At 39.9% G+C, this 13,455-nt stretch overlaps 1 protein-coding gene across 1 annotated transcript; it reads right to left on the reverse strand.

Moving 5' to 3' along the window:
* Positions 1–3,145: 3,145 nt before the first annotated feature.
* On the reverse strand, positions 3,146–9,297 carry slc26a2 (solute carrier family 26 member 2). Its single transcript, XM_069670248.1, has 4 exons — positions 8,695–9,297; positions 8,123–8,413; positions 6,763–7,211; positions 3,146–3,950 (listed from the first exon to the last, which is right to left on the reverse strand). The coding sequence occupies exons 1-4, from the start codon at positions 9,295–9,297 to the stop codon at positions 3,146–3,148; spliced, it is 2,148 nt and encodes a 715-aa protein (XP_069526349.1).
* Positions 9,298–13,455: the final 4,158 nt, after the last annotated feature.

Raw genomic sequence — 13,455 nt, forward strand, 5'->3', positions numbered from 1 at the left:
TGCAGAAGGTAGTCATATCACGGTTACATGCCCATCAAACTTGTATCAGGTATTATGGACTGATTTAACCTAGCAAGAGCTGCAGCTACACTTAACTGATGGAGGAATAAAGAGTCTCTGTCATTGGGATTGCGAAACAGGAAGAGGAAAAAAGTCAAAATTTATATCTTAAAACCGTTTGACAATCAGCGATGACTTCTACAAATGACATCCTGAGATGATGTCAGCCAAAACAGGGTCATGAACTCTGACCTAAAGTTGAATGGGTTGTGGCCGTGTCCCTGAGCTAAAAAAAAAAGACGGTTATTTAAAGGGTGGGGTTTCATGGCTGTAAAAACAGAAGCAAAGAGAGTGCATGTCCTAACATTTCTGTTCCGTAGATCAACATTCCTGCAGATCAGTTAATGATTGTCAGCCTGGTTCTGTAAATACAGAGCTGCATTCAGCTGGTGACAGTAAAACACATTCATATTGGTACAGTTGCATAACATGAAACGCTTGCATAGACTTGCTGCTTTTGGGCTGAGACAGCAGATAATCTATCGACAATATTTAATGAATCACAAACAAATTTAGTAAAACAGACAGTTGCTGATTGTCTCACCTTGACCCAGAGGTATCATAATAAACACTAAAACAGGAACACATCATACAATAAAATGTTACTGCTTGCTTTTAAGGCACATATTTCTTTGACTAAAAATATATAATCAATTGAAGCTCGTTCTAAAACCTATGTTAAGCTTTTTCTAGAAGAAGAAATATATTTATACAGGAAACAAACAATGCTACACTGATCATTTGCTTTTGTTTGATATATGTGGAAATATTAGAATGTATCTAATCTTTGGTATGCTCCAACCATCTTGTATATTTCAGTATTGTGGGGTGCTGTTGTTTTTACATTTCATACAGCAGCGTCATGTCATTACTTTGTGAAAGAACATTAAAGTAGTAATCTTGAAGATCTCCGTTTCGTTCTCTTTGGCGGCACCTATGGCGATAAACGGTAATTGCAGGCGCACACTTCCCAGATATGCGGACAGTGTCGCATGTAACCATTGATTTTCCTGGCTGACGGTTTGCTTCATCTGAGCGTCCAATTTCTTTTTTTTTGGATTTTCACTTATTTTTGAAGTTGTATCTGTAGTCATCCATCTTTTCTTTGTTTGTTCAGCCATAGTAGATTACTGTACAGACATTTATTTACATGGAAATCTTCGAGATTATCACTTTAAAGTGGAGATAGTAAAGGTTTTGTAAGTGCTATACATTGATGTAACAAGGCAGTTTAAAACACATTTTGGTTACAGAAACGACTTCATCAAAAGTGCAAATGTAGACGAGATACAAATATCCACCGAGTTCATTCTCCCTTTTGTTTCTTAGAAGTGGAAGACAGAAGTCCAGCCAGATTATTTTTTCTTTGTCTGAATTAAAGTTCAGTCAGTAGACCATGTTGAAGGCTTTAGAGAGGAATCTCAAATAAATCTGGCTGCCCTGGACTAAGATGATCTGATTCAATCCCCTGCGACAGTATTCGCCCTGCAGATACCCTTGAGCAAAACTATTTCCTCCTGCTCCTGAGCACCTCGTGGCTTTAAGGTGTTCAGCAGCTGCTCCGCCCAAAACCTCAAACGCCCTCCAGCGAAGGCTAATACGATTTCAGGAAAAGGACATCTTGTCTTTGTTTTTTGCTCTAATGCTTGGGGTGTTGTTTAAAAGGTGCCCTGTGGAGCTTTCTCGTAAACAAACAGGTCATGCTCAAAATTCACCGTGTGTATCCTGGATGCCTTACAATGTTTTACTTTGCTTTCTCCAACGATTGCAAAGCCGATCTTTGGCTACATTTGCTTTTGTTCTTCCCTGCAGTTTACTGGTATATTTCTTCACTTTGTGCCGCATTACTGCCAACTGTAGGTCGGTTGAATAGTATAATGCTTGTTTGATTTGTTTGTCTCATGCTCAATCAGTGACGGAGACCCATTCTTCTCCATAGCACTGCAACGCTTTGAAAACTCCACATGACACTTGTTTAACCAAAAACACAATCACATAATCAGGCATTTAGTATTAAAAGGTAGAAATGAATGAGGTCAATTATTTAAATAATAATAATAATAATGTATAATAACTGTATTGTAGTTTGACGAGCTGTTCTCTTCCACACAAAGAAATGTAATTTGAGCTGTTGCAGGCATAAATCCACATTAAACTGAACAAAACCACCTTCATTCATATAAATCTCAATTATCTTAATCAATTGTGTATTTACCAAGCTTAATTAACCACGGCTAAAGCTGTATCAGTAACGTTGCCACCCTCAGCAAACAGATAGTTGACAAAGTTTATAAAGTACTTAATCAAAGTGACGCATCGAGTACCAGACCTTTTGTTCGCCTGAAATAACTGACAACGTTTAAAGGAAAAGCTACAGTAACAAAGTTGTGCAGCGTGAACTAATGGTGCTCTTCAGAAAATAAGAGTTGTGAAGTTGTAAGAGTGAAAGATGACTAGCATTCATATGTCACAGGACCGGATATGAAACATTCACTCTGTATACATTTGGTCAGTACAGGCACTGTATTAGCATGACTGAAGACACTGCGGTTTGGATGCATCGAGGCTGGAAGAAGAGTCTCCTGTTCTATCATTCTTAAACATCACTGCTTTATGGCTTTGTAAACATGACTAAGTCTTTCCCATAGGAAAAAATAACCGTCCCTTGATTATCACTGGTATCAGTGAAAGCAGCATTATGTGTTACAGTTAGTTACAGTACATCCCTGTTCAGGATAGCTTTGGCTGTGTCTTTAAAAAATACATATTAAGGACAGCATTTTTCAGTTGTCTTACCGAACCTAAAATAACATGACGTTATTTACCCAGGCGATCGCAGTTCACCGTGGCATGCACAATTGTTTCAGGGTTGCAATTTCTTCTTTTCTGCCCTAAAGACATAAAAAAAGGTTTAAGCATTTAACATATTGTAAGAGTATTAAAAAAACCCTCTAAAGGTCGGGTGCAGGATTACTTCAACAATCACCGTAGCATTACAAGGCACATAGGCATCAATGGATTTTTCTTCTGTGATGTGTGAGATATAAACTGCATGTGTGTAAACATATTTGGACAGATTGTCTGTTTAGCATTTGCTGTCATAGTCTCCATTAGGAGCTGAAAGGCTCTGGACGTAATGGACAGCATCTTCAATAGTGAAAAACATTTTTTTCTCGGCACCATCAGGACCCTTTTCATCAGGGTAGTATCCCCCTCTTTGCAGATCGTCCAGTACTGAAGCATTACACTGAGCCAGGACAACCTGGACCCCAATTTCTCCGTAATCTTTACGGACTTCTTTCAGAGCATTCACTCCAGCTGTGTCTAGAAACAAGATGGAGCTGCAGTCGATAACCAAGCTGCGTAAGCTGTGGGATTTATCATTGAGCATCAAATTTACTGAGGCACCAGCCTCGACCTCCTCTGACTTTACATTTTGGACTCCTTTGACCTCTCCCTGCTGTTTGTTTTTCTTGTTGAACTTCATACGCCAGGTTTTCTCCTTCACAGGATTGAGCCCTACACACCTGTAGAGAGACTTTTTGAACAAGCTCTGGTTGGCGTAATAAATTGGAGCGCCATACCTAAAAACAGCCACTCCAGGATGTGTTCGAAGGCCCCGGTAAGACGACAGGTCCTCGTAATGCTCCCTAGTTGTAGCACGGCCAAGTTCCAGGACCTGGGCTCGCTGGGTCCGTCCCAGGACGCAGAACGCTGACACCAAAACCCCAACGAGGAGACCCAGCTCAGTGTTGACTAGCGCAGAGGCTGCCATGGTGATCAACCAGATGGCTGCATCGACACGGTTGACACGCCACATGCGGGGAACGTCGGTGAACTTTCGTAAAGCTCCTCGCAGGTTAACCACGATGATGACCGCTAATACACACCTGGGCAGGAGAAGGATGAAAGAAAACAAGCAGGACAAAGTTCATGGAGGTCACTTCATGTTTGCTGTATGAAAACTTAAATATGACTCACAGTATTTCACTGCCGTCAGCTATAAGGTTTTAAACTTCTGTCTGCCATTTAAAAGTGTTTAATCGGTCCCTCGAGGATTTCACAGGCTTTTTTCCAAGATTATTGCGACTTTAAATGATTTTGCGGCAGCTTTTTGAAAAGGTTGCAAAGCACGTTCAGATGTTTTGAGGCATTTTTTTCCCCCCAATGGACTTTCTGGGGGATATGAGTATTGCAGAAATAGATGCAACTATGGTGAGTGTTCTTGGTAACCAAAAAAGCTCCAAATCAGTGAAGATAGAAGCACAAAATTGAAAGAGTGTAGAGAACATTGAACACATGGTCTGTCATTGTTGCTGGAATCTAATAAATGTGTGTAAACTTTGCAGTGAGTGGACAACATTGCGAGATTGTGCACAGGGATTGGTTGAGCTTGTGTTAATTGTTGTGATCAGGAAATCGAAACTTCCTGGAGGGATGATTGCATCGCGTTCCTGCAGCGATTGAGCCATTGGAGCTGACTGCAGACACTCGAGGTAAAGGACTTTGCTCTACTCCCGTTATACTATGTGCCTGTTCTATTTTTGACGTAGCCTATGTATGGCTGCGTCAGGCTGCACAGAGCACACGAGCCAGGCAGGAAGGCAAACATGGCAATGACATCCAGATTCACTATGTCATTGCTGAGTCATAACTGCCCTAGTTGCTCACTAATTCCTGTTATTCTAACTTCCCATTTCTGCTCCTTTATCTGTGATCATTTCTTGTAAATAAGGGAGCAGAAATAGGACGTTATAAAGCATTTTAACCATCGGCTTCTGTCGAGTGAAAGTGGGCAAACTATGACCACAGGTTATCTGTATTTGTCTGCTTAATCTTGAAACCTCCTTTCATGGTCAACAAGACAAGAAAGCAAATGTTTCAGTTCGTTCTCCCAATGAGTTTCACAAGTTGTGGTTATGATTCAAGGGTTTTTGTTCTTGCTTTTAGAAGTCTGAAGTCGATCAGGTTTAACTTCAAATAACAGTGTGATTGCCATGCTAATGTGTAAGGCTTAAATATCGCATATTAAACTTTGATCTTTAGATTGTCTTCAATGTTGACCTAAAGAGTGCCTCGTAGGAGTTTCGTATAAATTGTATTGAGGACATTGCTTATATAGAATTTACTTTTGTGTATCAACCTAGGGACAAAAATGTAAAGCCATGTAGTCGCTCAGGACCAAATGTTCATGGCTACCAATTGCATATTGTAACTCAATCAGATTGGGCAGGCAGGACATTCCCTTCCTGTCATGCTCTCTGCTGGATTTTAAAGGTGCGTGAAGGACAGAGCAGAGCCGACTTGCCGACGCTCCTTCATAGAAATTCAATCCCAGCATTTGTTTTAATTTGAGGCAAAAAGACTAAAAGAGCAAAGGCTGTGAGGAACAGACAGAATCAGCTCAAGAGACCAAAAAGCTACACAGATTTGAACATGTGGGACATTATTGATGAAGACGTTCCATATTATCAGTTGAAGCAGCAAGTGTGTCTGTTAGTGACACAAATCAGTGCAAATCACCAGCTACAATCTCAGCTGAGAAAGAATCAGTGATCAAGGCTCACACAAGACTTTTACACATCTTCTATGGAGTTAAAAGTCTTTGCTGCCCTAGTTGGCAATTCATTCATATTTTTCTAACTGACATCTACTCCCTCATTCACTAATTATTTCTTGTAATTTAAGAACTGAAATGTCATTTTTAAACCTCTATCGTCACTGAAACTTTGCCTGAAGATATTTAAAGTAAAACACAGCTTCTGTGGAGTTGAAGTTAACAAACTGACCGCAGGTTATCTGTATTTGTCTGTCTAATCTTGAAACCTCCTTTCATGGTAAAGAAGATAAGAACCAAAAGCAAATGTTTAACCACAACATGTCAATGTGTGAAACTCATTTAAAGCCTGGAGTGCATCAGGTTCAACTTTTACTTTAGCTTATAAAAGTGTGTTTGCTTGAATGCAGCACATTAAACTTTGATCTGTAGATTCAATGTCGACCTAAAGGGTGTTACATATTAAAAAAAAGTTTCTTCTTGAAATATTCCAGTACTGCCATTTAAAATCAAATACTCAGTTATATTGACAGATGAATGGACAATTATTCCTTGCAGATAAAATGTATTCAGAACATTTCTTTTTTTGTGAATCAACAAATGTATCGACCTGGGCTCAAAAACGTAAAGCCATGTAGTCGCACAGAACTTTAACCGGCCACCCTCGGGTTCTAAGTGCCTACAGACTGAGCTACTGTCTACCCCAAACGCCTTACATTGATGATGCCACTCCACATTAATGTTAAAGACACCATTCTGTATGAACAAGTCTTTCTCTTTCTCTGTTAGGAGAATCTAACTCTAGCCAATCGGATCAGCCTGCTGTTAACAGTGAAATTACTGGGGCGAGTCGAGTTAGGCCCAACTGCCCTGACCAGTTTCCCTTTTGTCAGTTACTCTTTAACGACGTCTTTCTCTCCCATCCAGTAACAGTGTATGTAAAAGTCTTGCTTTATGATATAGTTTAATCTGTAACATATGAAAGTTAAAATTAAAATAGACCATCCAGAAGCTGTTTGTCCATTCTACTTAGTGTGCAGGTTATCGTTTCGGAAACAAACAAATTATCTATTAATTAGATTATATTGCAATAACAATAATTAAGGAAGACTCAAATTGATTATTAATACAGATTTTATACTTACTTTTGAAGGGAATAAAACAGCGGTGCGATGACCAGAAGAACCAGCAGCAGGACGAGCGCAGTGACCAGACCAGACACCTGAGTCTGGCACCCCGTGGACTCCTTGACGAGGGTCTTTGTCAGCGCAGCGCTGGTGGTGAAGCAGCGGAAGAACGACGGCAGGATGTTGCAGAAGCCAATGGCGTACATCTCCTGGTTGGCGTCCACTGTGTAACCATGCTTCTTGGCAAACATCTCTGACAGCGAGACGGTAATGGCAAATCCCACGATGGCAATGGAGAAGGCGTCCACAGCCACGTTGGGGATCAGAGTCCACATGGGCATCTGGGGAGGTAGGAAGCCTGTTGGGATGTTTCCGGCCACTCCCGACCCATATTCAGTGTTGAAGTGGCCGAAGTGAGAAGCCAGCGTTGCTATTATCACCACAAAGAGTTCGAAGGGAATTGGAGCCTGGGTAAGGACAAGAGCAAAGGATACAATTCTTTAATGGATTCAAACTACAGAGCCATTTTGTTCTTCTAGTTTGTCTACCACTTTTGGGCTAACAAACTGAAGTGCCTCTGCCGACCATGTTACTTTTTCTTTATTGATATTCACATTGATCTGCATATTGAGTGCAGATAACAATCCTGTCGTTTATGATGTCACACAACTACGCAATTCAGTATTTAAACAAAGAACACGGACAGAAGAGGCAGTCTTTGATATAAGGATATATTCATTTGCTGCACCCAATGGCCCAAAACATTGGCTGTTGCCTCGCCCTCTGATAGCCGATAGCTGATGGCTTCTGAGATTGAGCTGAGCCTGCTGTGTTTTCATCCATCCCTTAGCAGGAATGACAGACATGGAGGTTCTACCTAAAATGTGCCCCAATCCTTAACAAAATGCAACATTTACCTAACCTCAGACAAAGTAACCTAAACATAAGCGGTTACAACCTCAAGGCAGAAGCTTAAAAATTACCATATTATATCGTATGCCTTAGACTTTCTACTTTGCTGGACCAATTTCAAGAAGATCACTTGACCTGATGGTCATGCAAGATAAAAAAAATCAAAGGTTATTTCATATTGGAAGAAGCAATGGATCGACCAAACCACACCAGCATCCCCTAGCACCACTGTCGGGTCCAAAAACACACATTGTAATATGTTTGGTTGTTACCCTAGACTGGAACAGGAACCTCTGGGACAAAGTTTGTTGTACTTTATGGCCAATGATTTCAGAAAGTAGCTAATCATACTTAGCTGATTCTTGATTGCTTAAGTGAGCAAACAGGATGAACAAAAGAGCAATTGTACGTCTTGCATGTGCACACAACAGCTACTAACATGCAGAACTGCAATCTATCTGTTTACCTTCAGCTTGGATTTGAAGCGATCGTTGAGCTCCTTGGTAGGTATTAGTATCAGCAAACACACCAGACTTGTCACCAGGTCACAGATATTGGTGTTTCCCAGGTTGGTGAGCAGGCTGTACCAGGTCTTAATCAGAGTGAACCAGCCCTGGGGTCTGGGGATCTTCAGGCCCAAAAGGTACTTTAACTGCGAAGTGAGGATGGTAAGGGAGGCTCCTGTAGCGAAGCCGCTGAGAAGGGAGTCAGAGAGGTAGACGGAGACAAAGCCTACCTGGAAAATACCCATGAGCACCTGAGAGAAAGAGATGAGCAGGAGTGAGTGGCTTAACCTTAACGTAATTTTGCCTGACACTCAGAATAACAACTTGAGCCTCTCAAAAAACAAGACATAGTTTGATTGGTTGCATTTGCCCCATTGAATTAAACTGCAACGATTACAGCCTTGTTGCAGCTGCCCGCTGAAGCAATCTACTGGAGCAATTCCAAAACTGTTTAAACCTTCTTGTCATTTTCTAACAAGAAAGGAAAAGTTAATTGTCTGTGTAACTTATAAATACAGCCCCGCTCACTTACCTGGTACACTCCAGCTGTAAAGGTGACTGTAGCTCCCACAGTGATTGCATAGCAGCTTCGGTCACAATCCATCCCGACACTGATATTCCCCTGGCCAGCCAGCAGGATGCTGCTAACATTGCTACTGCTTTCTGTGAGGTATCCTGCCAAAGCTAACTCCCTATCAACAACCTGACCTACAAGCAGGCAGAGCACCCCAAAAATGCCCACTGAGATGTGTTTGGAAGTGCCTAAGATGGCGTAGATGATGGAGGCGAAGAAGGACGTATAGAGGCCGTATATGGGGTCCTGACCGGCCAATAAGGAGTAGGCTATGGATTGGGGGACCAATAGGATCCCTACAATAAGTCCTGACATGACATCGCCCAGCAGCCATTCCCTGAGCTGGTAGTGTGGCAGCCATGTCAGCATCGGGGCAAAGCCCAGTATTTTGGATTTTGCTGTCTTTGCTGTGCACGAGCAGTGTTTTTTCAGCCGATGTGAAACGACTGATTTCCAGTTTTTGTCTGTTTCTTTCTCCACTCTCTCCAGAATGAGAGGCTGCTGCTGGTCGCTCTCAGCTCCATCGCCTGCTGTTGTGCAGCAGTCCTTTCCCAGAGTCATGATTGAGCCCTTATCGAGCTCGATCTGTTGTAATTTGGAGAAAGAGTTCAGTTTAGCCAAGTAGTCATACAAACTTCAAATCACATTTTTATGAATGATTAAACAGAAGAACTTCAAATATAAAACATGCCAGCTCATCTGCTAGAGTGCACGTTTAACCTTTGGCACCTCATTACAGTAACAACCACATGACACTCCAGAAGCAGTGTGAAGTGAGGTGGACGGGGAGGAGACGTGATATCTAATATCAGGTCAGTGGGTGTTGACCTGACATTTTTCTAAAGTAAAGAAATATGTCCTCTTGAGGTTACATCATAATACAAATGAGACACTTGGACTTATTCATACGAGCTTAGTGACCCTTACACAGAAAAAGGCCTCTCAAGTAATCACCGGTAAAGATATCTACCAAATTTAGGACAAATTAATTTTTATATATACTGTTTTTTTTACTGTTTTATGTGTTCTTGTCAGCACAAATAAGGTTTGCACTCAATTTCGTTGTACTTGTACAATGACAATAAAGATATTCTATTCTATTCTATACAAGTATTAAGAGTCTTGGCTAAATGACAACCTATGTAATGTGATACGTGTTATTTAAATTATTTTTTTCATTAGCAAGGAAAAGGTTGTAAGTTTGCATTTGGTCATTTAGCAGGTAGAATATCTAAAACTTGGTTAAACTGGGCTTCATTTTGTTAGAAAAAGTCACAGAGCCAGTTCACTGCAGTTTAAACAAAATACTTTGATGGGAAAATATCCCACCACGTGTCAAAACTAGGGATGTGCACTTAGAATTTGTTTTTGACTGGTTAAATGACACTCTTAACGGTTAATAACTGGTTAACCAACAAGATTAAAATGAGAACAAAAACAGATTAAGAAAACGAAAACACACGTTGCAACGCACGGGGGAGAAAAATCCTTCTGGCCTGAGACAGCTGCCTAATACCTGGAGATATTAATAACCAAGATCTCTCTGGAAATGTTTAACTTAAAATGAAAAAAATAAATAGCAAATAGTAGAATTTGTATGATGATCAAAAACAGCCAACAAAACGGCAATTTAACTATATTCTCAATTTCACATTTTTCACTGCTCAAATAGCCTAAGCCAGACTGCTTTTTTTTTGCTCCTTTCATTTTGATCTCCTCCAAATATATATGCCGGTTAATGGGCACATCCCTCGTCAAAACTAAACTGAAACTGACTGAAATGCTGGGCTTAATTTGGTTACCAAAGTCTTTAATAAAGACCTGGTTTACAGCATTTTAAACAACATTAAAATGACTACTTTCATGTGAAAGCATCTTAATACCAACTGGCACCTTGGAGCATTGGCCTTATACTGCAAAGCCTGAAAGAAAACCTTTTTACACATGAATCACGTTTCCCAGTGGTCCTTTCCAAATCATGACTACTGAAAAGTGTGTCTCATCTGCATTAACGAGTTATCGTCTCATTTCACTGCCATCACTATGGCGCATGCAAACAAGTCTTCTTTAACGTTAAAACGTCTATAACGTTGACATGACTACAGTAGCGTCACCTTGTTTTGTTTCTCAGGAGTCTAATGTGTTGTGGTGTGTTAATGAGATTATTGGTACTGCCCACAGGCTATTTAAAAGCAGACAGTTAATACTAGGAAGTGTGTGCGGATAAATGAAGTCATTACTAAATGGCAGTATCTGGCGGTTGTCATATAAAAGAACCGCTAAATTGAACATCTTGCATTCTAAAATAACCCTTACCTAACTAACTAACCTACCTCAGTCCAGGACCTGCCAACGTTGCATTCGCGTACCTGTGAATGGGCACTATTGTAAACAAATTGTCAACGTGGACACTTGTTCAAACTTTAGCAAACAAGCGTTTAAGTAAATGAACATGCAAGTCTGCTTCTCCAAGCAGTACAAAAACACAATTGTTTAAGTGTAAAGTAACTGACCTGTGCTCGGACCAGCCGTGGTTCACTTAAATAGGTAAAAGTAGGCTGTAGTCGGTCAGACGAGACTCATTCCGCTTTAAATTCATTTTACACGGGTAGGTAGCTGTTGCTTCGTGCGTGATGACGTTTCATGGAACGCGTAGTGTACGTCACATGACCCACTGAGACAAAGATTGTCTGTACAGAAGATGACTCACTCAAAAGAAAAATAAGACCACTAACTTAAAATAGGATAAGATACACTTCATGCATCACTGGGGAACATTCTCCTGTTACAGCAGTTCAAGGGTCAGTGTCAGGAAAAAGAGTTAACGAGTCAAAAAATGCAAATAACAATGATAAAATAATAATCACAAAAATATACCGGTACATGCTATTTAGCTACATGTATCTTTCACTTTATACGAAAAGACTGTTTGATAGTTGCACAGAAAAATTAAAATTACCTTATGTGATAAGTTAGCATTACAATATATAGATATATATATATATACATGAAAATAAAATATTGCACAGAAAATAATGCAAAATATTTACATTAAAGAAAATAATAATCCAGAATTTATTAGCAGGAAGTTTGTTAATATTTTTGTTATTATTGTATTAAGATAACAACAACGAATTGTAGAAATATCTGGTATATAATGAAGAGTCAATTAATAGGAATCAATTGGAAGCCGTGTTCCAACCTCTTTCTTTTTAAGTCTAAAGACCCAAACACTCTTGTAACTCATGCTGGTGAAGGATTATCCAGGGCCAGTGAGCACTCGTCTTGCTTTATAGGAACTCTTTGACCAGACCATCCCTGATTGACATCATAAAAGTGAAAGCAGCTGTACAGTTGTTACAGGGTTTGTTTTGTTGTCACCTGTTGCGTTGTTTGTTATCCTCTGTCTCAGATTCCTGAGAGAGGGTGACTAATGTTTGCGGTTCATCACCAGAGGAGGGGAACAAGATACGATAATGAGCATTAGGAGAAGTTTTGTAATACAATGCTGTTTTTATTCACACTACATTATTGCAAAAAGCACTGGGGGAATGTCGAATAAGAAGTGTTGGTGAGTCTTGGTTAGACTCACAGTTTTGCTGAGCTCCCATATGACGAGCAGATTAACAAGATACACGGCATATGGTTTATTACTATGCAGTATAGTGACAGTTTGTGGTGTGTGATGAGAAGTGATGGGAAACGAACATCTTTTAACAACCTTTTTAAAGCCAATAGTTACTGACTCTTTTGTTCTTAAATTATGGATATAAAGTCACTCAAGTGTCTCCTGATATAAACTCACAAACCTAATTTTTTCTTTCAAAGAAACATTTTTAAAATAAAAATAAGGACATTTTACAGGTGTAATATAATCTCCCAGCTCTTAAAAGCCATTACATCCGTATAGTTTAGTTTAGTTCAGTTTAGATCTAACCGAAGCCTAAATATCAGCCACACCTGTAACAATAGCTTCAACATGACTCACATGACAGCCTGTTGATCCTGCCTTTTCAGAATTGGCATTGTTATGATTTACAAAAATGTGCTCCTGAATGACTCCTCACTGAGACCAAATCAAGTGTGTGTAATTCCGATTTTTAGAAGTGTAAAACTACGTGCACGTTGAAAATGTATTATTCGAGTACTCATTTTCACGACACTGCACGAGAAAACCTACAGTAAGTGCTGATACTGTCTTATTGTGGGACAGAGAAAGGAATCTCAGGTTGACTCATCACACTATGGAAGGTATCATAATCCCAGTGTTGTAATTGGATGCAGGCTTATGTTCACACATGACCATTTAAAACCATCTCTGTAATCCCTTTTCTTTTCTCAGACACCTGCGGAGTTGGTTAGCAGGACAGAGGGATTAAACACAGAGCAGGAGACAATACAAGGACTTCAACAGGTAGGACTGTGTGTTTTATTAACATCTATTAGATCTGTGTGACACAGGTGGGAGTTGTATGTTATCCAATTTAATTTTGTAGATGAATTTCTGTTTACTGACATAAGTAAGCATCAGTATAAAATAACCTGTTGTTATAACACCCAGCGATTTGCAGAACCAGCAGCTTAATTTTCTTGCAGGAATATTTTGGCATTAACGTTGTTGTTATTTTGATGTGATTTTAGAATAAGCATCTGAATTTCTTTAGCCAACAAGACTTAAAGTCAAAGACACAGAAATTAAGAAAAGAGAAAACAATATTT

This window comes from Semicossyphus pulcher, unplaced genomic scaffold (assembly GCF_022749685.1).
Source record: "Semicossyphus pulcher isolate SPU_LCO1_2020_fin unplaced genomic scaffold, fSemPul1.0.p SCAF_2, whole genome shotgun sequence".
Lineage (NCBI taxonomy): Eukaryota > Metazoa > Chordata > Actinopteri > Labriformes > Labridae > Semicossyphus > Semicossyphus pulcher.